Source organism: Leopardus geoffroyi, chromosome A1, assembly GCF_018350155.1.
Source record: "Leopardus geoffroyi isolate Oge1 chromosome A1, O.geoffroyi_Oge1_pat1.0, whole genome shotgun sequence".
NCBI classification, from domain to species: domain Eukaryota; kingdom Metazoa; phylum Chordata; class Mammalia; order Carnivora; family Felidae; genus Leopardus; species Leopardus geoffroyi.
In genome coordinates this window covers 26,352,670-26,380,666 of record NC_059326.1, presented here as the reverse complement: position 1 = coordinate 26,380,666, position 27,997 = coordinate 26,352,670, and the positions used below count along the sequence as shown (strand labels likewise).

Here is a 27,997-nt window from a genome sequence, read left to right as displayed (position 1 = left end):
CTGCCTTCCATACAGCCCCCAGGCCACCTGATTTGGGGGCAGAGGCTTCTGCAGAGACCACGAGGCCTGGATTTGCTGTCCGAATTAATTGATGTCAGTTGCTTCCTTCCACAAATCTTCTGTGTGGTTCTATCTTCGGTGCTTTGCTCAGGCCCCCGGGCTTGGCCATGTGAACTTTCCGCGCAGAACCGCCCCCCCCCCCCCCCCCCCCCCCGCCCCAACCTCACACCGGACACATTTGGTTGGTGGGAGGGACCTTCCGTTTCCCAACACCGGCAAATAGGCCTGGGTTTACATCCACTTGTACTTTTTCACCCTTTGCCTGGGAAGACCTGGTTCCTCCACCTGTGTTGCTGTTCCAATTTCTTCCTGCTTCCCAGGGGACTGTCAGATATTACTCTATGATTGATAAGTATGTGCAAATGTCTCCTATTAACATTCCCCCCTTGGTCCCAGCTGTTTCTCATCTCTTTTCTTCCTCTTATAACTGAGTTCCTTAAAATGCTGGTTCCACTCATTGACTCTCCTTCACCTCCCGCCCATCATCACCCCGGCCCCTCGCAGAAGTTTCTGCTCCTGCCCACCTACCTGAGTGCATCCTGTCCTTTCCTTGCCGACCTCCAACCTCTGACTTCTGGCCTCCAAGGACGCTCTCCTGGTTTTAATCCGCCCTGGTATCTCTCGATCCCTCTTCTGGATTTCTATGGCTCCGAGGCTGTCTTCTCACTTCTGCCTCTTCTCTGTCTCCTCTGCGGGTGTTTCTTCTTCAGCTCCCCCTGCAGCCAGGGTGCCCCAGCTCCCTCCTGGGCCTCTCCTCCTGGGCTAGGCTTTTCCTGAGCGGCAGGTCCACCCCTGACGCTTCGCCACCACTCACAGGAATGACTCAACTCGCTTTCTTCATCTGTGGTAGTCACAGCCAGCCAACTGCTCTCACAAATGCTCTCCACGTGTCCGGGGCTTAGCTGCAGGTCAAGTTTATTCTTTACTGCCTTCCCAGTCCTTTCTGAGTTGGGAGGGAGAATGGGGAGGAGGTGCCCGGCTCTACACGGTCCCTTGGACAGCCTGGCTCCTTGGTTCACAGCTCTGCCCAGCTCAGCTCCCAGTGCCCACAGAGCGGGAGGTCCTGGGGCCAAGCCTGCAGCTGGGACACCCGTCAGCCTGGCTCACGTTCCACGGGCCAGGGAGGTTGGGGAAGGTGGGCGGCTGTGCTCCGGAGGAAGGGAAAGGCACGGGCCAGTCCCCTTGCCAGGGACCCAGAGCTGTTGGTGGGGAGAAATCCCTACTTGGGTACCTTACAGCTTCCTCCCTCTCCATATTCAAAATGGAAGCATGGGGAAGCTCAGAAAGGGGTCTACCTTTCTCGTCCCGGTGGTGGGACTAGCAGCACCCAATTACCCGAGCCAGGAGGAGCCCGGCTCCCCCATCCAGCCCGACAAGTCTGTATTTCCCCACGTTTCTTAGATTCCTCTCTCACGCCTGATCTATTTCAATAGCTCGATAATGGATTTCTCTGCACGCAGCCTCATCATTCTTTGCTTCTTCCTAAAATGGACTTTTCATCGTACTGTCTCCCTTCAACATCTCAGGGTGCTTCCAGGGCCCTTCAGGCTGGAGCCCAATCTCTCTTGCCTCAAACCACTGCAGCCCGTGCTCCAGCCGAAGGAAGCCGGCCTTCCTCTCCCCAAGGCCACAGGATGCCTCCAACACTGCCCTCCACACCTCCCAACCCCCGCCTCCTGGCCATCTCCAGTTTATCCTAGAAGGCAGAGCCCAAGTTCACTTTCCCAAGGAGACTTCTAGGACCTCCCCAGAGAGAGTTGGCCACCACCACGATGTAGACTATGGTTGGTCATTTTACAGAATGGTCTCAACCATACGGACCGGTTGAATACGCCAGGGAACATGCCCTTCATGTATGGTATTAGTAAAATGTTCGCACACTAATGACTCAATTTGAAGCTATGGAAGGTTAGCTCCAGTTCCTTCTCTAGTACTCCTATAGGACTTTGGGAAGTCAAAATATGCAACAGTAATTATTTCTTCTGAAATTCAAAGTAGGCAACGATAACTCCTGTGGACAAAAATAAATAAATAAACAGACTCCCAAGCTGTTGACAAGACAACAGAGAAAGGACCTGTATAAGTTAGGGATCCTCTGCTTCGCAAGCCATAGAAAACCCAACTTCAACCAGCTCCAGAGAAAAGTACGACGTCTAGGGGTAGAGCTGGCTTCAGACTGGGATGAATGATGTCACAAAGATCCACATCGCAGCCCAGCTTTCTTTAACGGATCTATATAATGACTCCTGCAGGAACCCCAAGCTCTCTGCTCATGGCTGTGCACGTTTAAGAGTTTCATTTTCAAACTGCTAATCCCAGCAAGGAGAGAGAGAGAGAGTCTGGGACAAGTTTCTGAGCCCTTTGTGGGTTAAGGTTTACACTAACCAGACCAGGTTGGATCACCAGGGCGGGGGCAGATGTCAAGCAGGGCCATTTCTGTACCCACGCCAGGGTTTCCCAAGGGAAGGAGGGAAAATGAATGCTGGACAGCTAATAGCAAACGGTATTACAACGCTTCTTCCCAAGCAAGCATGGAAGGAGACAAAGATGTCCTCTAAGAAGCCACATCTCTTCCCTCCCTCGGTGACCCACTTCCCAGACAGAATTAATCCTTCCCTCCCTGTGTTCCATGACACTTCAGTGTATACCGTTTTTGAAGGAGATAGTCTTTTGCATTATAATAATTCTTAACATATCTGTCTTTGCCACTGGACTGGGCCTCTTAATAGCAGCAGTAAAGAGTTTTTATTGTTGTACCCACAGAACCTAAGGGACTCCCTAAGCTGGCACATTGTGGGTGCTCAGTAAACAAGGTGGCTTTTATCACTGAATGAATAGTAGCATCCTCGATAGGAGTATTTCATCCTCCAGGGCTGGCTTTTCTGGGTCAAGTGGCCATGATATTGGAGCAAGAAAGGGAGCTGTCTGGTCTATGCCATGGATCTATCTGTTGCCATGCTGGACAGGGAGAAGGGGTGGGGTGCTTGCTTCTGTGCTATACATTCGCCTGTGGATCCTCTGACTCAATCCATACCTACTGTTACCTGTGGGGCATCTTAAAGGACATAGAATTCTACTGGGCCCTGCTGGCCAAGCACTTGACAGACAGGGAAGAGTTTGGGGCAGAGTGCTGTCTATTGCCATTTTCTGGAGGGGATGGGATCCACACACCAGCCCTGACCTATACTGCCACACGCACCCCTCTTTAAGGCACACGGTGAGGGAGGGACAGAATGCCAGACATGCTCCACACGATAGAGCTGCTTGGCTTTGGAAGTGGCCAAAATGGTGGCCAAGAGCACGGACCCTGGTGTTAGACACGCCTGGTTTCCATAACACTCATCAGCTCTTTCTTTACACTTGACTTGGCAAGTTACGCATTCTCTCTCCTTCTGTACCGCGGGATAATAACTTCTTCACAGGGTGTGAAGAATAAACGAGATGCTGTATTACAAGTGCTTAGACCGCAGTAAGCGCTCAAACAATAAATAAGTAATAGTAATAACAAATGCGGTCCATTTTCCTTTCCCCAGAAGGAGTTTTAGTCTTCATGCTGTGGCACAGTTCAACCATTTCACATCGGCGAAGGAAAAAGCATTAACTGCTCATTTTCAACAGCATGGATCCATGAAGCAAAATAAAACCCAATAGATAACAAAACACGTCCTAGTGGTTTTCTTCTTTAAGGATCTAAATCATGAGCATTTCACAAGCAGGGTTAAAATGAATTAAACCACAAAATGTTATGAATCGGTGTTACCGTCTGGCTTTGGGACACAACCTCCAATGCCTACCTGAGCCGGGTACATAACCAGATGACCGGATGAGGGAGGCACGCTGGCAACTGACAGTGTGGGGCCATCAGAAGCGTGGCAGTCTGGAAGCCCACAGAACAGCCGCCAGCACTCAGCAGGAGCTGATTATTGTCATGCAGGAAATACACTCAAGGTTGCCAGAACTTGGAAAAATATCCCCGGTTCAGAAGGGATGTCACTGACTCACTTTTTTTTTTTTTTTTTTTTTTTTTTTTGAGGTCGTTGTCTTCAAATGCTGTGGAAAGCCATACCTGAAAGCCAGCTCTGGTCACTAGACTTGATACAGCCCGAGGATCACCAGATTGTGACCTCTAACCTAGCCAACTCCTGGCCAGAGGTGCTTCTCAAAATGGGTTACACTTTACAAGCTCACCAGGCGGCTGTCACGGCATATAAGCATTTTTCAAAAGCTCTTAGGAAGATAATTTATTCCCGTCACAGGGGAAGGCAATTGCTTTCAATAATTAGATCAAAAGTTATTTTTGCTCGTACGTTGCTTTCCAGCTCCTTCAAAATCCACCTCAAGGTTTCCGTCTTCCCGGAACCCCTCTGTGATATATTCTCATCTAACGCTATTTACTGCTTCTTGGTACTTGTATGCCCATTGGTTTTTTGTTTTTAGTTTTTATTTTGTGGCACCAGTGCCTTTAAAAATTTTAATTCTAATATAATTCACATATAGTATTGTAGTAGTTTCAGGTGTACAATATAGCGATTCAACAATTCTATACGTTGCCGGGTGCTCATCACAATAAATGTACCCTTAATCCCCTTCACTTATTTCACACCCCCCATCCCTGCTCCCCTCTGGTAACCATCAGTCCTCTTTATTTAACAGTCTTGTCTTTTGTTTGTCTCTTTTTTTTCTCTGTTCGTTTGTTTCTTAAATTCAACATACGAGTGAAATCATATAGTATTTGTCCTTCTCTGACTGACTTGCTTCATTTAGCATTATGCTCTCTAGATCCATCCAAGTTGTGGGACACGGTAAGATCTCATTCTTTTTATGGCTAGGTAATATTCCACTGTGTATATACACCACATCTTCTTTATTCATTCATCAATTGGTGCACACTTGGGCCGCTTCCATATCTTGGCTATTGTAAACAATGCTGCTATAAACATAGGGGTGCATGTATCCTTTTGAATTAGTATTTTTGTCCTCTTCGGGTAAATATCTTCAGTCGTGGAATCACTGGATCGTAGGGTAATTCTATTACTAATTCTTTGAGGAACCACCATACTGTTTTCCACGGTGGCTGCACCAGTTTGCATTCCCACCAGTAGCACACAAGGGTTCCTTTTTCTCCACATCCTCGCCAACACTTGTTTCTTGAGTTTTTTGTTTTAGCCACTCTGACGGGTGTGAGATGATATCTCATCGTACTGATTGTGGTTTTGAATTGTATTTCCCTGATGATGAGTGATGTTGAGCATCTTTTCATGTGTCTGTTGGCCATCTGGGTGTCTTCTTTGGAGAAATGCCTGTTCATGTCTTCTGCCCATTTTTTAATTGGATTATTTGGTATTTTAGTGTTGAATGGTCTTTATATATTTTGGATACTAACCCTTTATCAGATATGTCATTTGCAAATATCTCCTCCCATTCAGTAGGTTGTATTTTAGTTTTTTTAGTTGTTTCCTTTGCTGTACAGAAGCTTTTTATTTTAGTGTAGTCCTGATGGTTTATTTTTACCTTTATTTCCCTTGCCTCAGGAGACATAACTAGAAAGATGTTGCAATGGCCAGAGACAGAGAAATTATTGCCTGTGCTCCCTTCCAGCTTTTTTATGGTTTCAGGCCTCACATTTAGGTCTTTCATCCATTTGGAGTTTATTTTTGTGTATGGTGAAAGAAAGTGGTCCAGCTTCGTTCTTTTGCATGTAGCTGTCCTGTTCTCCCAACACCCTTTGTTGAAGAGACTGTTTTTCCCATTGCTTATTCTTTCCTCCTTTATTTACAATTAATTGACCTTTATTTATTTTTATTTTTTTAATTTTTTTAATGTTTATTTATTTTTGAGACAGAGAGAGACAGAGCATGAACAGGGGAGGGTCAGAGAGAGAGGGAGGCACAGAATCTGAAACAGGCTCCGGGCTCTGAGCGGTCAGCACAGAGCCCGATGCGGGGCTCGAACTCACAGACCGCGAGATCATGACCTGAGCCGAAGTCGGCCGCTCAACCGACTGAGCCACCCAGGTGCCCCAATTGACCTTTATTACAATTTACAAATAATTGGGGAGGGTTATTTCTGGGCTATTATGTTCCATCGATCTATGTGTCTATTTTGGTGCCAGTACCAAACTGTTCCGATTACTATAGGTTTGTAGTGTACCTTGCGATCTGGGGTTGTGATAACCACCAGTTTTGTTCTTTTTCAAGATTGCTTTGGCTGCCGAGGGTCTTTGGTGGTTCCGTACCAATTTGAGGATTACTTGTTCTGGTGCTGTTGCCCACTGCTTTGTCACACTGCATCAGACAGTCTGTGTGTTAGTGTACCAGCTAAGGTAATGAACTAAAAAGCATATGTCTGAAACATAAATAGAAATCTATTTCTTGCTGTCTCGTAACAGTCCTGAGTAGTTCCAGGGTGTGGGGTAGGGGGGCAGAAGAAGGGCTTTGCTCCGCTCAGTGACTCAGGGACCCAGGCTATTAAAGCTGTGCAGTCTCCCACCAGTTGGCCGAAAGGGAAAGGGCATGGAGGATTGCCAATGGGAAATTTTATGAATCAGGGCTGGAAATGACAAGACAGCATTTCTGTCCACGTTCTTAAGTTTGGTGCAGATTCCATCAAATGGAATTTCCCAGCTGCAAGGGAATCTGGGAAATGCAGTTTGTGCATCCAGGAAGAGGAAGAGATTTTTTGGTAAACACCTACCAGTCTGTGCCACAACCCTTCCCTTTAGATCAGAATATGCGTATCATCTTCTTGCCCTCTCAGAACACGTTCACCCGCCCAGGGGGACAGCAGCCCCCAATCCCATCCAGCTCAAACTCCAAGATCTCTGGGTGAGGCACAGGTCTGGGTGTGGCTCCTAAAGGCCTGGAACTTAGAGGCAAATTGATCTTCCCTCTAGGGACAACGCACAACGGGGGAGGCGGGGCACAAGATCTGCCATAAAACTCCCATTGGAAGCCTGCCCAGTCCTCAGCAGTTATGAAATCCTACTGGTCAGGCATTAAGAAGACCCCCTTACTCTGGCAGGGAGACAAGTTCCCTCATTAGACCCTGATTCCGCCCTCTGGGAAAAATCCCTGGCCCATCATTCTCCAAAGTTCTAGTGTCCTTCTTCTGGAAGGTTTCCTTGCCTGGTACCCTGCATACTACCTGTGAGCGCGTGTTGGGGAGAATGCTCTCCTGGGGAGCTCTAGCGTCAGCCTTCTGCTTCCCCCACTTCTAGCTCTTGTGAGTTCAGGGACCTGAAGTTTATTTAAAGTTTCCAACAATGTCTTGTTGTAGTCGTTGGTTAAGTCTGGGCTGGCTTCTGTTTTCCTTGGCAACGGAAGTCCCTCAAAAACTTAGTAGACTCCTGCCCTATTTGTATCTGACCAACTCGATGTGTCAGCAGCAAGACCTGAAATATTTTTTCAGGACAAGACTGTGTTATGTTTTAATGCTTTGTCTCGCCCACCTCTATCAGCTGCCAGCACATCTGAAACCAAAAGTACATTGGGAGTCTATACCATCTTTGCTGAAGAGGTGAAGCACCTTGTTTACCTGGAAAGTCTTAATGGGATCTCGAAGCTTTTCCTATGCTAGACAGCCCCAAATTTCTGCACCTTTCATTCCCTTTCCTTTCTACTTACAAACCGGGCGAATACTTTTCTGAGCTCACTTCTTTCTTGAAAGCCTTCGCCAAACACAGTGAAGAGCCTCGAGTCGCTGTTTGGCTCCCGAGAGCTACACGCTCACCAGACACGGGGGCGGCTTTCTAAGCGATCGCAGGCAACTTTTGCTGCCTCCCGGTAGGAGTCTCAACCTCTCAAGCCTCCGGCAGTCAAAGTGTCACCTGCACCCAACTGTAGTCAACACCATATATTTTGGGCTTTGGGGCGGACGCACTGTGCGTTAAAGGTTCGCCACTGAAGTGAGCAGAATCTAAAATGCCCCATGGCTGAAACAGTCCTGCTCATGTAACTGTGCTGGCAGGTTCCAGATTAGAGGGGCTGCACACTCCACAGTCACTCCGGGACCCAGGCTGACAGGGGATCTGTCACGCCCACGGCACCAGGCCTTATCTGTTGGGTCAGCAGAAGGGGAAGGAGCACAGCAGATCCCTGAGAATGGGTTTCTTAAAGCCAAGTCTGAAAGTGTGGGGTCACTTCAGCCCTTTGACTGAAGTTGGGTCCTGCGGTCACATCTAACTAACTTCAAGGAAGTGAGAGATGTAATTTCGCCGTGTGTCCAAGTAGAAGAGGAAATGGGATCTGGGGCAACCAGCTTGTCCCCGTTTGCCTGGGACATCCCTGGCGTTAGCACCTGAAAGTCCCACTTCCCGGGAACACCCGCAAGCCTGGGGACACCGGTACTGTTGGTCACCCTAACACCTCCATCAGATCTCCTCTCTCCTTAAGGTGAGAAACTTAAGTCTCCAGTTTGCCTGGCCCCCTAGTCTGCAGTGACTACAAATTACATTTCGGGGCATGAACTCCACGTTCTTGAGACAACAGGGAAGATGATTTTCATTGAAATATATGTCATTCCCGGGAATTTGGAGCATGCGTGGCATAACCTAGTAGCACACACATCTGCCAACACTGTCTTTGCCCCTTGACTGATCACTCAGTTATAAAATGTAGTGGAGGGAGTTACACTACCATGAGCGAATGCCACTGATTTAACAAGAGTTCTTGGAAATATTTTTGCCAAGAGGCTGATCTGAGGAATACAGAAGGAACTATTCAGGCATTATATTGCATAAGGCAAATTTCACCAGAAAACAAAATACCTCATTTAGTTTAAAAGAAGCTAATGGGCTTCTTGAAGTCCTTGGAGGCAAGGACAGTGGCTCACCCACCATACGATCTCTGGCGTGTAGAAGGACTTCAATGAATGTTCTCTGAATAAATGTACCCATAGTTTACCCGATCGCCTGTGTTCAGTTTCTCTAATCAAAAAGGAGGGGTTTTGTGATTAAAACCTTTTTGCTGAAGGATGAGCTGCCATTTAGGACAGGAGGCCGGTTCTTGAGACAGACACAGGAAGGGAGTGGAAACTTGGGTCCCGTGGGCCAAATCGGTATAGTAGGTGTGCTTTTGTTCTGCAGTGCCCAAGAGTCAGGAATCTTCAAACGGAGCCTGGATTTCAGTGTCTTGAAGAATTGGAAAACTTGGCAACACAGCGTTTGAATCCCCACGGAGCAAACACCGGATGGAGCTAAGGAGCAGCAGCACCCATTAGATGGGGCACATATTCTCCACGGCACTAACGCTTCCTATTGTCTTACCCTCACCTCAGTCAAGAAAGTTCTGTCATGGGGAGCCTGGGTGGCTCAGGCGATGATCTCGCGGTTCGTGAGTTCAAGTCCCACGTCGGGCTCTGTGCCGACAGCTCGGAGCCTGGAGCCTGCTTCGGATTCTGTGTCTCCCTCTCTCTCTGCCCCTCCCCCACTTGCGCTCTGTCTCTCTCTCTCTCAAAAATAAACATTAAAAAAATTTTTTAAATAAAAAAAAGTCTGTCATGTCCTATAGACATCTGAGTCTAAAACACCTGGATTGAAGCACAGATTTATATTGTAATATTATAGTAACTTTGCATGTTTTAAAATGGCCACCGAACCTTCCAATTGCTACTGACAGAGTCTGATTTCTAATGCCAGTGACTTTGGGCCTGACTGGCATTCTAGAGCACTGTTTCACATTGGGTTTTTCCATAAGAAAACTAATAATTTTATATACTTTATATACATATTTATATAAATATTAAAAACTATATATTACATAAATATATAAAATCATATAAATATGTAAGATTATGTAAATTATGTGCTATATATAAATTATATAAAATACACATTTTATATATATCTCCCACCTGTAATTGTGTATTTACTTCCACCAATATTATTTCCAACCATGAAGACTTCTCAACTAATCCCTTCTCTAACTCACATAAATGAAACAGCTGCCTTTAGGTACTGCTTCTGAGGTAAAGAAGAAATTGTATATTTGTGTCCATATTCTAAATTTTTTTTTTTTTAAGATTTTTTTATTTTTAGGGGAGCCTGGGTGGCTCAGTCGGTTGAGCGTCCGACTTTGGCTCAGGTTATGATCTCCCGGTTTGTGAGTTCGAGCCCGCTTCCGGCTCTGTGCTGACAGCTCGGGGCCTGGAGCCTGCTTCGGATTCTGTGTATCCCTCTCTCTCAAAAATAAATAAAGATAAAAAAAAAAAAAAAAAAGATTTTTTATTTTTAAGTAGTCTCTACACCCAACGTGGGGCTCGAACTCACAACCCCAAGATCAAGTCACATGCTCCACCGACTGAGCCAGCCAGGAGCCCCCTAAATGGCACTTTTTTTGTGTGCTTTTGTAATAAAATTTTAACAGTCACCACTATTATAAAATGCTAAGTCAAAAGCTATTAGAAAATAAAACTGCCACAGCTTTATTCCTACAAAAAATACAAAGTTAAATATATAAACAAAAGAATGAGTGACTCAAAAATTATAGAAAAGCTAACATGCCTTGAACAGCGTGCTCTGAATCCAGCCCTGTGCTTACTGCTTTCCAGCACTATCCTTACAAAACCCCTGTGGAGATAACATGTCCCATTTTGAGCACGAGGAAGCAGAGACGAGCTAGTAAAATACCCTGCCCAAGGTCACTTAGCTAGTAACCAGCGGAGTGACAATGAAAACCCAATCGATTTTAGCCTAAGAAGTTAAATGAACAAACAAAACCGGCATACTCCCCCCTCCCCCCAACCAGGTAGAAGAATAAAAGAGTCATCTTAAAAGGCAGAGGATTGTAGCGTCTTATGGCAGGACCGAGTCTTCTAACCTGATCCAACTCCTTATTTTAGGGATGCGAAAGCGGGTCTGAGAGGTTCCATTTCTTGTCCAGAGGCTGGTGACCGCAGGGCCCGGCCTGGCGGTCGCGAGGAGTCTCCTCGCGCAGCCTGGTGTCCTCAGACCAGCGGAGGAAGCTTCCCGCACGATCTGCTTCCAAGTGCCATTGGTGGGCACACTTCTCCACGCTGCGGCAATTTATCTAAGGGGAGGAAACATCATTTTCTCTGCCTCCCGTTTCGAATCCTCATGCCGTTGCTGCTGCTAGAATGGACTTGAAGTTGACGGCTCAAAGCAGGTGTGTTGGCCGGCTCCCAGGAGCTCCAACTACTTCTTTCACGTACAGCAAGGTCAGAGTGGTGTCCATTGAACTTAATTTTCATTTTTTTAAATGTTTATTTTTTGAGAGAGAGACAGACGGACAGAGGATCTGAAGCGGGCTCCGTGCTGACAGCAGAGAGCCTGATGCGCGGCTCGAGCTCATGGACTGAGAGATCCTGACCGGAGCCCAACTCAGACGCTTAACCAACTGAGCCACCCAGGCGCCCCGATTTTCGTTTCTGATCTCAGTTATAATGAACTTCTATACATTTCTTGTGTAAACTTAAAATTGATTCTGGCATGGCATATTCATCATACAATGACAAATAAAGTTCTGTTTTTAAAGTATGCAAAAATAGCACAGAACTACTGAGCCATAAACATTGTTAATTTGAAACAGAAAGCAGACAGTCATTAAAATCATGTACAATTCCTTGTTTCTCCTTCACTAGACAGCGGTCTCCCCTGCTGCAGCTGATGATGTCATGAGCACCCAGTGTTGATACAACATTCCATTCCTCTTAAAAATCTTTCCTGCGCCACAGAACATAAGTGTGACATAATCAATTAAATAATAACCCACAGGCCAACAAAGGCCTGTAAGCAAGCGGTAAAATGCCTTTTTTAAATTACCTTAAACATCTCTAAACGTCAATCACTTTAAACATGTTTAGTAATTACTAAAGTAACCACGTATGGAAAAACATCTTTTGATTTTAACAATTCATTACTTGCATACAATATTCAACTCCCAAAGTGTCATGGGAGTCTCACATTTGTAATCAAAAGTCCAAAATTCTATTAAATAAGAGAGAAGTAAGTTCTCCACCGTCCTAATACATTGACATGAAAGTTCTCAAATTTTCTACAATTACCACCTTTGCTACTGAGGATCTTCATTAAAAACAGACAATGAAATGGTTAGCGATTCATTACGGTTTTCTTTTTAAAGGAAATGTAATTACTACATTAAGTACCCCTTTACTTAAAGCGAAGTTATATAGCCTTCCAAGTAAAATGACAAAAGACTTTTTCAGGTCCTCTCCAAATTCCCAAACCATCTTCATGGCCACGGCCACCGGCCTATGGCAGTCAGTTTACTGCTTCAACAAGAGCTCGTGTCGCCACACCAGTTGCCTTGAGCTTTGTTACCACGTGCACTGGCCCGTTCTCCTCCGAGAGCACGGATGTTCCATTCACCTATCAGTCTCCTACCAGCTCTACAGTACAAAAATGAAGGATTCAGGAAAGTTAAGTCCTCGTCCTGCCAGGGCTTACCTAAGCCTTAGAGCTCACAAATGCCCCAACTCCTATTGGGTGGAAGGGGAGCTGCAGAGGTCCTGGGGCAGATTAGAGCTGATAAACCCACCCGTTCATGTGCTTGCTGATAGGGCTCCAAGAACATCTCAGGCGACAATTTGCCTTGGGTTTCCATCCTGCTTTTAATTTCGGCCTATTTTAGCCTTGGAGCATCAATCAAGAGGGAGTGACTGCCTTGCTCATCTGGTCCCACCTCAACTCCAGTAGAGGAAACACCTGCAATTTATCCTGTCTTTTGCTTGGACATTTCCAGGAGCTGGGAACTCAATCCACGCTAGGAATGACATCCCAATCTCTGTCACAGAGTTCCTAAAGTGGAAACCAGCTTAACTTCCATCTTTTGATTCTAGAGCTGTTTATTGGGATTATACAGAGTAAGGCTCATTACCCCCCCCCCCCCAACGCTGATAAACACTTGAAAATTAAGGCTTCCACAGACTCCTAGGACTTGATGGCCACAGAACGGAGAGCTGTCTCTCTTTCAATGTCCCAGATCAGCCCTGAGAGGGTGAGACAATTTGTCCAGATGATACTGAGGAAAGAAACTCTCATCTCCTTCACTATGTCTCTCCTCCCCTTCCTGGCTTGATGGAAGGCAATGTCTGTTTCCTTTCACTTCTACAGTCAAACCACTAGCACCCTGACTTTGTCCACCCTTTGCGCGCCCCTTCAAGATTCTGCTAGTCAAACGGTTTTAACTTTCGGAAAAAGTTGTGGAAGTGACTGCAGTTATGTTAATACTTTCACATGAAAACACTGGTTTAGCAACATTTTATATGCTTTATTGAAAGTTGACAAGTGCAACGGTTAAATACAGTGACACCTTACAGCTGTGTAGAGAACATGCACGGAAACAAATGCATATAACTACTATACAGGTAATATGCAGAAACCCCTACTGGGCGATCCATTTCATTAGCTAGAATGGATCATTTTTCAAAGTATTCAACCAGCTCAATCAAAAGACTTCAGCGAACAGGAATTTACTTCAAGATATTCAGCATCTAGAAGATCTCAGGTTACACAAAGTGACTGACAACGCCAAATTCTTAAAATTTCTTCAGGTGTGGTTTTCTTCATGTGGCATTTTTTCTGTAGATCTCTATATAAAAGACAATCCACACCTCTTCAGACAGCCAATGAGACACCTAGATTTCAATCTGTACAACCTAAATAGTAGTTACAGTCCTCTATTGTACAAAATAGTTACACTACATACACAAATATACAATAAGCAAAACAACCTTCATGGTAAGATAGCCTAGGTCCCAGCTACCTGTCACCGTCTCAGAGTTTTGTGTCATCCACTGTTTCAGAAAGAGGCACAGTACTATCGTTTTATGGATTTTTGGTGACAGTCGTCAGTTTGTACGATGAACTATGTTTCCCCTCATCTTAGGTGAGACTATGCGTCAGTCTTTACTCTGACCTCCCTTTCAAGTTCCTCATGGGGAAAAGGAGAGAGGAAAGTCCAGTGGAGCCCCACTGCTTCCAACCCCATGGAGTACACTACGTGCAAGCAGGAGAGAACTCTTGGGAGCGGGGATGGGGAGCAGGGAAGGGATGATGGAAAGGCACACAGCTCCTCAGCATGAACGGAACCACTTCTCACATATCTGCCAAGCTGCATGAGGTCCCAGTATATCCATGCTAATTCTCTGATTAACCTTTAATTCACCCAACTAAGAAATTTCTTCAAGCCAAAAGCACATGAGTGTTTAATACTGGAAAACAGAGACAATGGCATAGGTCAGCCTCACTTCTCTTGTGCAGCGAGCAATGAAATGGGTGACTGTAGAGGTGGATGGATTCCCCCTTGTACGTCTTCTCTGGTCTGTTCAGTTCAGACAGCAGCGGCCAGTTCTGCGGGGGCATGGGAGGCTATGCGGTTGGTCCTGAGCCCTGGGACGCTGGCTGGGCCGGGGGCTGTGTGGTCCCCTGTGGCTGTGTGGTCGCAGGCGGGGAGCCAGTCTGCAGCTGGGCCTGAAACTGGGCAAGCTGCTCAGGACTGGCCAGTGTCTTCAGCAGATTGTTTTCCTGCTCCAGCTGGGAATTTTTCTCTATTAGTTCTTTGATTTGCTCTTTAAGGACCTCCACTTCCTCTCTAACCGCATACATCAAATGGCTTTTCACCAGATCCTGAAGGGGGGGGGGGGGGGGTTAAAAAAAAAAAAAAAAAAAAGGTTTAATTTAGTATTTCCCAGATTCTCAATTTCTAAAGCATTATTTTTGCATGATTCTCCGTAACCATTAGCAAATCCGGCCTTTATTTAAGCGGCCCTTTGAGCAATCTACTGAATACAACCACAACTGTACAATACTTAAGTTCAATGCGTAAGGGATCAGGCTTTTAAAAAGCCTATGCTTTTTCTGCAGCCGTTAGCCAGGGATGCATACAGTGAGATCTCCTACTTGAGATGGCAAAAGGCACTGGGGTTCTGGAAGGCGGGGCGGGAGCCTGGCCGCCGGGATGTCCAGGCCCACATCCCCGCAGCAACGGTAGCTGCTTCCCCGCCCCCAAGTCCCTCCTCCCACCCCCCCCACCACCCCCCCACCACCACCCCCCCACCGCCTCCCTCAGCACCGGCTGCAGCCAGTTCCTACAGAGCATGTTGCCGCATTTTCCTCCCTCCACCCCCGCCCCCCCCCTTTCGTGATTAAGCTGACATCACAGAAACCTGGGCAGACGACGCAGCCAATGGGAGCCCGAGTTATTTATAGCTCCGAATTAAAGGTTCGGAGTTTGCCTAGCAACAGTGGGCAGAGAATCCCGTGAGAAGAGCCACAGGCGCTGCTCCAATAACAAAGAACAGCCAAGGCGGAAATAAAAAATAGGAGAAATCCAGGCACAGGCTGAGAAGACAAAACTTTTCTCGGATTCTTCTTCATTGTGCAGTAGCCTACCTCACTGGGGATCTGTCTGTGCAAGGTCTAGAGGGCCCTTGAGATCCTCATTCTGTCCCCTCTCCTTCCCTAGTAAACCTTAAGATTCCTAGTAAAGCCCACATCGCTAGAGACGTGACCACGACCAAAGGACGCACAGGGCAGAGCTTCCCTAGCAATTCCCTAGTAAAAAGGGGGGCACTTCGGCAAAAGTCCCGACGTTATGTGAAACCGACTGGGGAAGAGAGAACATTTAATACCCCCAAGGCCCGGATCTCTCTCCGTAGCAGCCATGGTATGTGGCTTCATGCTGGCCGAATGGAGACAGTGCCGGCATTTCTAAATGTATGAAGAGTAACCATCATAACTATGGATGCACTGCTTCCATCCTAATCTCTCGCTTTTTGTAATGTGCCCACATTTAGTACAAATGAGTTTTAATCAGTACATACCATAGCTTGCTCGATTTTGTTGTCAATAGCTACCACACTTGCACCAGAGGAGCTGGAAAAGAGGGGGGAGAAATCGATAAGTGGAATTTTTATAACATCCAAGACAAAAAGGATTTCCCAGTTCTGTGATGTTATTAGCATCATTTTTTGAACATTCTACAACGCTATGGAGTATATCACCCTCCAGAAAACACCAGCCACTCTCTTACTAACGAATATCCCGACATTTCCCTATTTTAGTGAGTCACAAAAGGCTAAATTACATAATGTGGTAAAAGCCTGCTCTCTGGCCAGACCTGCGAAAAGAAAGCGATTCTAAACATTTCAAAAAGCAACATCCATGTCACCGTAGTCTCTCGGCAATGGACAAAGGAATTCGCCTGGCTATCTTTCACCTGCATTATTAGAAGTATCTCACGAGAAAATTTAAAGAAACTATCCCAGCCGACATTTACCTATTGTCAAGTCTCACAGAAGCGTTTTCAGTCCCCAGCAAGGATGACAAGAAAGAAATTGAAAAATGTCTCAGTTGGTAAACTCCTAGATCCATCGCCACTGGTCTACACCATTGGGATTTCATGCAATTGCAGCCAAAAACACCCTCGCGGAAAAAAAAAAAAGGGAATACCAGCAGCCTTGTTTAAGCTAGATAAAAATCTTCTAGCTTTCTGCAGCCCAGGGAGAAACAGAAAACAGCAGCCCTAGTTTAAAGAAACCCAGCTTCTAGGGCTCGGCGATCCCGGGAAGATGCTGATCCCAACGCTGTGCAGAGAAGCCTCCCAGGTCTACAGCCGGGCTCCACTAAGGTTTTAGACCAGGACTCGAGCTCGGTGCAGAATATATGGAGGCAAGAGCCTCGCCGATTGGCCAGCACTGCATTGGAACCTCCCCCTTCTCCCTTCCCCGCCCTCTTCGCGCTTCCACGGCCAACCCCCCCACCCCCACCTCCTGCCCCAGCCTCCCCATCGGATCCCGCTTTTCGGGTGGGCTGACCCAGGCCGCAGTGGACCCGCAGAGCTGAGGGGCCGCCTGAGGCCTCCATGGCCTCGGCAAGCTGCACCACTGCTTCGGCAGAAAACGTCAAGGGGTCCCTGAAAATACAATTGGGGCCCCGCACGTGCTTACGTTTAAGGGAGTCAGACCCCGTCCCAGGAGCTGCCTGTCCCTGAGGCTGCCGAACGGCGAAAGCTTCCTATTTGCAACCAGAACCGTCTGAGCTACTGGGCATGCCCAGTCCCACCGCTAAGACTTGGAGGAGCTCGAGTGTCTCGATTTCAATTATCTTGTTCTTACAGGCAGCAGTAATGGGAGGATTTTATAGGCAGTTTTATTTATAAGGATAATAATGGTACTGTAATAATACTTTTTAAAGAGGGAGTGAATTTTGGAGGGAAAAAAATCACATTTGCTTTTTGAGAAATACTACCTTTCCATGGATTTATTACTTGCAGCAACAAAACAAAAAATACTACATATTCTTTGCTAGGCATGTATCTACTGAAGCAAAAAGGAACCCATCAGATGAAATCTGGTATATCTTCCCAAAATGTCCCTAGAGCCATAAACCTTAAAATCACATCTCCCCTTCTTCCACTTACAGCTAGAAAAGTCAATCCACAGGTTGAATCCTACCTCGATCTATTTTCAGTAAGTCCCTAAAGCAAGTTTTTGAAAGTGGCAATTCCTATAAGTCTCAACCCTATGAGCCTTCTTACATCAGAAGGACTGAAATATTGTAAAGTATGTATTTCACCCTGAAGGCCATACTGACCAAGTCATTCCCTTCTCCAAACCAAAATCAAGAGATCTGGGTGTAAAAAAGCTTAACCCTTTGCACATTTCCTCTATTAATTTAAAATACTTGCAAGAACGCACCAATTGAGGTTACAATTTAATATACTGAAAATCTAAGGCTTTAAATTTGCCTGATTATTATAGATTTCTATAGTTTGCGATTCAATACATTTTAGAAAGCAAATTTAACCTCTACAATACTGCCCTCTAATGGCACAATCCTATAAAACCACAAACAAACTACAAATGGTAAAGACTTCTCTAATCCACAGGCCAGTTGTATCATCACAAATAATTCCAACATAAAATTTGACCGTAGAACAGATATATGTTAATATCCTATTTACACACACGCACACTGTCTTTTCTCTCTCAAGCAGGCATTCTTTCTCAAGTTAGCACCCTTTTTATCCTCAGCATCCTTTAATTCAGGAAATTTTAATTGCCGTCGGGGCCTTTCAGACATTCTTTTTTAAGTGGACCCAATACTGCCAGCGAGTATTTGGTTTTAGAAACGGTCTAAAGGAATTAGGAACCAAATGTGGTGAAAGTAGATGAAAAGGGCAATTCTCTTTTGGGTTAAAAACCAAAGTGTGACTAACTATAGAAAGGAGTAACATCTTCTTTATTGTAAGGATCGTAATAGTTTCCAAATTTTAAGTCTTTGATTTTGAATAACAATGTTTGTTATTATTTGGAATTTATAAAACTTATGAAATATCAAATTTGAGGAAGGCACCCATTGTCAATAAAAAGAAAAAAAGTGGAAAGCTTAAAAATCAATAATTCAGAAACTAGGGATGTGGTCTCTCTGCCTGGGAGTGCTTTGCAGAATTATTATTTACTACACAATAGTTTCTATATTTTGAAAGTTAAGGTTGCCACAAACTACCTGTGTAATTAAAATCATTTACATATTTTTAACTGAACTGCATAGGACAAGTTACTAAAGAAAGTATCATCCTAAACTGTAAAAAAAAAAAAAAAAAAGACCTTAAAAAATAAAACTATATAAAAAAAAAAACTCTAAGGTCATATGCAGAAATGAATTTAAAATTCCAGCTGAAATTTAAGATTACTAAATTAACTGTATTTTATTTATTTGCGATGTTCCTGAACACAAACAGAAAGAAACAAGCTGTTATGCTTCCCTTTCATTCAACATATCACCCACTGGATTAAGCTACAGAAGCCAGTATAAGCCATCATAGTCCGTTTAACCCATATCTCTACAGAGGGACATTACAGTCACCTCCAATACTTTGCTATTTTAAATAAAATTGCAAGAAATATTTTGTATGTACATCTTTGATCATTTGTGTATATATTTCTGGAGAATTTGCCAGGGCCAAGAGAACACAAAAGCCCACCAAAATTACTAGAAACCTATTGCCTTTCATATCTTCTACACAAATGGGCTAGATTCCTTTCAAACTAGATTTTTATATGCAAACTGGAAAGACAATTTGAAAAAGAAGGCAAATTAGCTGGAGGAAAACTCCACGGAGGGGAAACCAGGGGTCAGAAATGTTTGAGGCACAGTGGCTAGAATTACTGTCAAAGATTCTTCTCTTTGTAAGACAAAACATCTAAGAGTCGGGTGCTAGTCGGAGCTCAACAAAGACTAGCTGATAGGACGGGGAAAACACTGCCTTCAGGAGAAACCCCTAAGGGCATGGGTGACAATAGCCATCTTCAGACGTGGGGCAGAGATCAGGTCTCACTCCCTGGGGAATCCGAGCCCAGGAAACCGCCTGAACATTAAAGATAGGTGTATTTGTTGTTTTCATTTTGTTTTATTTTGCCTAAAAGCCTCTTCTCTGGATTCCAATTCCATCACCTCTGCATACTGGGAGCAAGCAAGCTAGGATGGAAGAAGAGGAGCAGGGGCAGGGCCTGTGTTTTTAATTCATTCAGTAATGCGTGCTTTTCTTCCCAACTTCACCTGACTTGGCCAATATAGGTACAGTTGGACATCTGACGCTCAAACAGGATAACCTGATTCTCCCTCTGTCCAAACTCCCCGTAAATCTAAAGTGACTGCTGGGGAGGAGGCTGAAGCCTATCGCGCTATGTCTGACCAAATCTTACGGTCTGGGAACTACCAGCTCACTCACCGTCTCCTCCTTTACACTCACTGGGCGCTGAGTGGGCTTACGGGGTTTAGCAAGTAAAGCTACAGGACTTCCAATTAAAAGTGAATTGCAAATAAACAACAAATAATGTTTTAGTGCTGCATCCCACACACTGTGGGAATAATAAATCGTTCCAAAGAAATCAAAACAAAATCCAGCCATATCTGAAATTTCCTTGATTTCCATAGAAAAGTTGGAAGATAAAGAGGAGATCTTCCAAAAAGTCGAATAAAGGAGATGGAATTGAAAGAGAAAAGATAAGAAACCAAAAAGATTAATCTAGGAGGTCCAACATCAGAAATCAGATGATTCCAAAAACACAGACCAAAGAAATAATTTAAGAATTTTTCCTCAGCTGAGGGGCACAAGTCTCCAGACTAAACAAGATGACCAAATGGCCACCACAATAAATGAAAAAAAGCCCTACACCAAAGCACAACACATGAAAGTAAAGGTCACTTGGGACAGGGAAAATCCGAAAAGCTTCCAAACAGAAAAAACAAGTTCTAAACATAGGAACAAAGATCAGAATGGTTTTTGCTGGCTATCAGGAAACAATGGAGAAAATTCTGAGAGAAAAAATTCTCACTTGGCCAAATTATCATGTAAGCGGAAAGGTAGAACAAAAGCATTTTCAGACATTTCAGACACCAAAATGGAGGAAAAGGTTAACATTTTTAAAAAATAAGGACTATCGTATATTTCAAAAGGAAAAGAAAAGAAAAGAAAAATGTTTCAATAGGAAACATGAACCAGGGGCTCAAACACTGGAGAGAAGGGAAGGAATGAACAGGGTGATCGGGAAGGAAAGCTCAAGACGACAGCTGCTGAGCAAGCCTGAGCAGCATCTGATCTGTAAGGTGCAGAAAGATGGGAGCCTCTGGGAGGAAGAGCTCTGTGGCTGGGAATTCACAGAGAGATGATCCAATTCGGCTGAACATTTGCAAGGGGAGCAGAGCTACAGACAGGTGTAAGACAGATCTAATGGAACCATTGGATAAGTTTGAAGACAATCTTACAGAAAATAAAAGAAAAAACTAGTAGGTTTATCAATAAAATTTACACAACTATATTAATTTTGAAAAACTGTTATCAGTTTAACTTTAAAAAGTTAATTGTATGAGGAAGGTGGTGGGAAGAAAAACTGAGCCCTAGGAATGGTTTAAAACTGCTAAATCTGGGGTGCCTGGGTGGCGCAGTCGGTTAAGCGTCCGACTTCAGCCAGGTCACGATCTCGCGGTCCGTGAGTTCGAGCCCCGCGTCAGGCTCTGGGCTGATGGCTCAGAGCCTGGAGCCTGTTTCTGATTCTGTGTGTCTCCCTCTCTCTCTGCCCCTCCCCCGTTCATGCTCTGTCTCTCTCTGTCCCAAAAATAAAAATAAAAAAAATAAATAAAAATTAAAACTGCTAAATCTGAATCAATAGCTTGATTATAAAATATATAAAAGAGAAAAAGCAAGAAATAACAGTATAAATATATCACATAGACATGAGTAGGTAAATATGAGAAAAGATAAAAATTAAAAGTGGCTGCCCATGAGGAATAGATGGGGGGGGACTGAAAAAAAGGATATATTTTTTCTATTCACTCTGTGTGATCTTTAGGGATGCACAGGTCTTTTCCTAAAGGAAAAGAAAGAAAATGGGATCTGCAGAGGGTTCCTATGCTCCCAGGCTTCAGCGAAGTGCTTATCAGCACAACCATGTGAGGAAACTACCCACGATGGGAAAGAGCCACCCAAGTGGAGGAGGCAAAAACAAACGAGTTTTGGAAATAATACAGGGTCAGGAATTGTTGGTGTTACTACCAGCCAGAGATAAAAACAAAAACAAAACAAAATCCTTATAAACATGGGGCACCAGCTATTTAGATATTCAGAAGGATACTGCTAAAGTAGATAGGAAAAATTAGTTCTAAACTAAAGGGTGTTTTGGTCTTGTGCAAAGCAGTTTTAAAGAAAGCCTTGAAGATCAGACTGTTTCCAAGTAACTTAATTTTGTCCCAAAACAAAGCTCTAGGATATTAAATAAACACTTAGCATCCAATAATTCACAGTGTCTGGCATCCAATGAAAAGTACCAGGCATATAAACGCAGGGAAATATAACGCATAACAAGGAAGAAAATCAATCAAAATGACCCAGATATGACAAAGATGATATAATTTGTAGACAAGGATATTAAAACAATTATTATAACCATACTTTATATGTTCAAGAAGGTAGAGGGAAAATTAGCATATTAAGTAGAGGTATGGAAGTTATAGAGAAATACATTTCTGAAAATGAAAAATATAATGTTTGAGAAGAAAAATACACTGCATGGGATTCACAGTAAATTAGAAAGAGTGGAAGAAATATTAGTGATACATTTGCAATAGAAACTATCCAAAATAAGGGCGCCTGGGTGACTCAGTCGGTTAAGTGTCAGCTCTTGATTTCGTTCAGGCCATGATCTCTTGGTATTTGTGAGATAGTGTGGAGCCTGCTTGGGATTATCTTTCTCCTTCTCTCGCTTCCCCCCACCCCCTGCTCATGCTCGCACTCCCTCTCTGTCTCTCTCACAAAAAAAAACATACTTTGTTTTGTTTTGTTTTGTTTTGTTTTAAAAGAAACTAAAGTAAAACACAGGGAGGGGGAAAAACTGAAAAAAAAAAAAACAAAAAAAAAAAGAACAAAGCGTCATTGCACTGTGGGGCAATTTCAAGCAACCAAATGTATCTTTAGTAAAGTCCTTAAAGAAGAGAAAAGGGAGAGAGGAAAAATATTTGAAGAAATAATGGCAATTTGCCCCAAATCTTATTAAACAATAAATCCGCAGATCCAAGAAACTAAGCCTCAAGCAAGAGAATCGTGAAGAACACTACAATAAAGGTGTGTCATATTCAGATGGCTTAAAACCAGTGAAAATGAGAAAATTTAAGAGCAGCCCAAGAAAAGAAAGAGATTATACACAAAGCAACAAAGATAATGTAGCCGACTGCAGGTTGGAAACAACACTAGACAGAAGGCAGTGCAGCAATATCTTTAAAGTGCTAAAAGAAAAAATTTAAAAACATGTCAACCTACAATTCTATGCCCAGTGAAAATATCTGTCAAAAATGAAGGTAAAATTCATTCTTTTTTCACACATACAAATGCTGGGAGTATTCATCACGGGCACACCCTACATTGTAAGAAATTCTAGAGCAAGTTCTTCTGACAGAAGGAAAATGATACCAGCTTGCAATCTAAATCTACAGAAAACAATGAAGAGCATCAGAAATGGTAACTAGGTGGTTAAATACAAAAAAAAAAAAAAAAAAAAAAAAAAAATGTTCCCTAACAATTTCTTCCAAGAGATAAATAAATAACTGTTTACTGTTGACAGACTTATAGATACAAGAAACAAACTGTTGGTTACCAGAAAGAGGAGAAATTGGGGGCGGGGGCAGGTCAAAATAGATGAAGGGGATTAAGAGGTAGGCAGTTGCAGTTAGAAAATAAGTCATGGGGTTGTAAGGTGCAGCATAGGGAATATAGTCATAACATTGTAGTAACTTTGTGTGGTGACAGATGGTAACTAGACTTATCACTGAGATCATTTCACAAGGTATAAAAATATCAAATCACTATGCTGTACACCTGAAACAAATAGGATTTCGAATGTCACTTATACTTCAATTAAAAAATTAAAATTGAGGGGTGTCTGAGTGGCTCAGTCAGTAGAGCGTCCAACTTGGGCTCAGGTCATGATGGCACAGTTCCTGACTTCGGGTCCCGCGTTGGGCTCGCTGCTGTCCGCCCAGAGCCCGCTTCCTATCCTCTGTCCCCCTTTCTCTCTGCCCCTCCCCCGCTTAGGCTCGTGCTGTGTCTCTCTCTGTCTCTCAAAAATAAACATTAAAAAAATTAAAATTGAAAAAATATGACTAAATGTTTAAGGCAGAAATAAGAACAGTGTATTGGGAGGCGGGTGGCCAACAACATATGTAGAAGTAAAATGTAAGACAAAAATAGTACGCAGGCCAGGAGGAGAGAAGCAGCGTACTGCATTAGGTTCTTACGTTACTTGAAAATACACTATTATGAGATACATACTAAGAACTCTAAAATAACAACTGAAATTACAATATAAAGAGTCATAGCTAATGAGCCAATAAAGGAGATGAAGTGGAATCATAAGAAAATATACAATCTATTTTTTTTTTTTTTTTTTTTTTTTTTAATTTTTTTTTTTCAACGTTTATCCATTTCTGGGACAGAGAGAGACAGAGCATGAACGGGGGAGGGGCAGAGAGAGAGGGAGACACAGAATCGGAAACAGGCTCCAGGCTCTGAGCCATCAGCCCAGAGCCCGACGCGGGGCTCGAACTCACAGACCGCGAGATCGTGACCTGGCTGAAGTCGGACGCTCAACCGACTGCGCCACCCAGGCGCCCCAGAAAATATACAATCTAAAAGAAGAGAGAATAAGAAGAAAAGGGGAATAAACAACGGAATAAAAACCAATTACCAAGATAGTAGACTTATACCAACTATAGCAATAATCACATTAAATGTAGATGGTCCCAATTAAATGGTAGAGGTGGTCGGGGTGCCTGGGTAGCTCAGGGGGTTAAACATCCAGCTTCAGCTCAGGTCATGATCTCTAGGTTCATGAGTTCCAGCCCTACCTCGGGCTCTGTGCTGACAGCTCGCAGCCTGGAGCTTGCTTTGGATTCTGTGATTCCCTCTCTCTCTGTCCCTCCCCTGCTCACACTCTGTCTCTCTCTCTCAAAAATAAATAAACATTAAAAAATCAAATCAAAAAAAAAAAAAAAAAAGGTAGAGGTTGTCAGATTGAATTTTTTTTTTTTTTTTAAAGGCAAGATGGGGCGCCTGGGTGGCTCAGTGGGTTAAGAATTAGACGTCAGCTCAGGTCATGATCTCACGGTTCCTGAGGTATCCGGCTCTCAGAGCCCTCTCTGTCAGCACAGAGCCCGCTTGGGATCCTGTCTCCTTCTGTCTCTGCCCCTCTCCCTCTAGCTCTCTCTCAAAACTAAATCAACCTAAAAAAAAAAAAAAAAGGCAAGACAAAACTATATGCTGCCTGTAAGAAACATATTTTAAGTATAAATGCACAAATAGGTAAAATAAGAGGATGAAAGGTGATATTGTGTTAACAATAATCAGAAGAATGCTGAAGGCTATATTATTCAAAGTACACTGAAGAGCAAAGATCATTTCATAATGAATAAAGGGCCAATTCATCAAGAGGTCATAAAAATCTTAAATGTTCACACAGTGACAGCAAAGCTTTAAAACACACGAAGCAAAAATTGATAGAATTGCATGAAGATATAGAAAAATCCACAATTAAAGTTGGAGTTTTCAATAACCTCTCAATAATTGGAAAAAAACATAAGCAGAAAATAAGTAAAGATATAGAACGCTTAAATAACACTGCCAACCACTTGACCTAATTTATTTTTGTAGAACATTCCATCCAATAACAAGAGAATACACATGCTTTTCAAGCACACATGGATTTTTTTCCAAGATAGAGTATATTCTGAGCCATAAATCAAGTTTTAATTAATTTAAAAGGATTCACATTATACCATGTAAATTCTCTGAGCACAGTGTTATTAAAATAGAAATCAACTACAGAAAATTATCTGGAAAACCTCCAAATATTTGGAAATACAACAACACATATCTAACACATGGGTCAAATAAGTAATCAAAAGAGAAATTAGGAAATATTTTGAACTGAATGACAAAAACATGGCATATCAAATTTATTTCAATAAATTTAACAACTTAGATGAAATGGACAAATTCCTAGAAAGATACTATCAAAACTCACTTGAGGAAGAACAGGTAACATAAATAGCTCTGTGTCTATTTTAAAAATTAACTTGTAGTTCAAAATCTTCCTACACAAAAAACCCTTAAGCACAGATAGATTCACTGGTGAATCCTACTAAACATTTGAGGAAGAAATAATACCCATTCTACACAAACTCTTCCAGAAAATTGAAGAGGAGAAAACACTTCCCAGCCTATTCTAGGAGACCAGCATTTCCCTAATAGTAAAACCAGATAAAGACATCATAAAAATCTAAACACATAAAAGGAAAACCACAGACCAATAAACATAGATGTAAAAATTCTTAACAAAATTTTAGCAGAATGAATCCAACTAGATATACAAAGGATAATAAATACATCTTAACCAAATGGCATTTATCCTAAGAATGTAAGGTAAACATGTGAAAATCAGTCAATGTGATTCACCCTATCAATAAAGAAAGACCATAGGATCATCTCAATAGATGCAGAAAGAACAACTGACAAAATTCAATATCCATTCATGATTTAAAAAAAAAAAAAAAAAAAAAAACTTTTAACAGAATAGGAATTGAAGAGATTTTCCTCAACCTGATAAAGGTCGTCTATCTATAAAACACACTCAGCTTACATCATACTTAATGGTAAAACAATAAACACTTTTCCCTAAGATTGGAAACAAGGCATGTCCACTCTCATCACTCCTATTCAATCTGATACTGAAAGTAATAGTCAGGCAATAAGGCAAAAATTAATATATAAATAGCATCCAAATTGGAAAGAAGAAAGAGTATCTGTATTCACATGACTATGTACAAAATCCCAAAGAATCCAAAAATAAGTTACTAGAACTAACAAGAAGCATGTTTAACAGGGTCACAAAATATAAGTTCAATATAGAAAAATCAATTATATTTCTATATATTAGCATGAACAAGTAAAACTTAAATTTTACAAAGTTCCATTTACAATAACATAAAAAACAAATGAAATAGGTATAAATCCAACCAAATATATATACAAGATCTTTACGCTGAAAAACTACAAAACACTGATAAAAGAGAACCAAATAAAAAGGTTAGATATACCATGTTCATGGATTGAAAGAGTCAATTATTATGTTAATCCCTCCTCCCCTTAACTAATGTATAGATTCAGTGTGATCCTAATCAAAATTCCATCAAGACCTTTTGTGGAAAATGACAAAGTGATTCTAAAATGTACATGTAAATGCAAAGGAATTGGAATAACCAAAACAACTTTAGAAGAACAAAGCTGAAAGACTGCACTACCTTATCTCAAAACTTTCTGTGAAGCTACTCTAATTAAGATGGCATGGTATTGGTGAAAGAACAGAGGTACAAAGCAATAGAACAGAACAGAGAGGTCAGAAATAGAGCCACACATATGTAGCAAATTGATTTTCAACAAAGATGTAAAGGTGATTCAACACAGAAAGACAATCTTTTCAATAAGTAATGCTAAAACAACTACATAGTCATATACAAAATAAAAACATAGCAAAAAAACCCCAACTTGATCCATTTCTCCCACCAAATGAAACATTAACTTAAAATGGACCATAGACCTAAATGTAAAATCCAAAAATTTCTGTAAAAAAAAAAAAAAAAAAAAAATAGGAGAAATCTTAGGAACCCTGAATTAGGTAAAGATTTCTTAGATAGAACACCAAAAATACACTCCATGAAAGAAAAAAGAAAACAAACAAACAATAAACTGGACTTAAAAAGCTCCAGGCTCTGAGCTGTTCACACAGAGCCCCACACAGGGCTCAAACTCACAAACCGTGAGATCATGACCTGAGCCAAAGTCAGATGCTTAACCGACTGAGCCACCCAGGTGCCCCAACAATAAGCTGGACTTTATCAAAATGAAGAATTTGTTTTTTGAAAGACACTGCTGTAAGAATGAAAAGAGAAACTACAGACTGGAATTAAATATTGCAAGTCACATACGTGATAAAAGATCTATATCTAGAATATGTAAAGAACTGGCAAAACAAGAGAACCTAATTTAAAAAAAAGGCAAAAGATACTTCATCAAAGAAGATATATGAATAGTAAATAAGCACATGGGTAAAATACTAAACATCATTAATCATTACAGAAATGCAATTTCAAACCATAATGAGACACTACTGCACACCTATTAGAATGGCTAAAATTAAAAAAAAAATTAAACCTAAAAATACCAACTGTTGATGAGACAGCAGAGCAACTGAAACGCTCATATATTGGTGGCAGGCATGCCAAATGTTACAACCATTATGCAAAAACAGTTTAGCAGTTACTTATTAAGCCACACACTTTCCATAAAATCCAATAATCCCAACCCAAGTTATTAAGTGAAAGGAAAACTTATGTTCTCACAAAAATCTGCAA

The 27,997-nt window shown here is 42.5% G+C and overlaps 1 protein-coding gene across 4 annotated transcripts in view; it reads right to left on the bottom strand.

Annotated features, from left to right (window-relative positions):
- Nucleotides 1-13,283: 13,283 nt before the first annotated feature.
- The window catches only part of TSC22D1 (TSC22 domain family member 1), a 133,185-nt gene continuing 118,471 nt past the window's right edge, over nucleotides 13,284-27,997 (bottom strand). For 2 of the 4 annotated variants that reach the window (XM_045477008.1, XM_045477070.1), the window contains exons 2-3: nucleotides 15,859-15,910; nucleotides 13,284-14,662 (exon numbers count right to left, since the gene is read on the bottom strand). In XM_045477008.1, coding sequence (XP_045332964.1) covers nucleotides 14,405-14,662; nucleotides 15,859-15,910 — 310 coding nt within the window. In that variant the 3' untranslated portion in view covers nucleotides 13,284-14,404. Of the gene's footprint in view, nucleotides 14,663-15,858; nucleotides 15,911-16,313; nucleotides 16,697-16,983; nucleotides 17,051-27,997 lie in introns of those variants that run through there. The other 2 variants (XM_045477061.1, XM_045477051.1) reach the window with 2 other exon arrangements.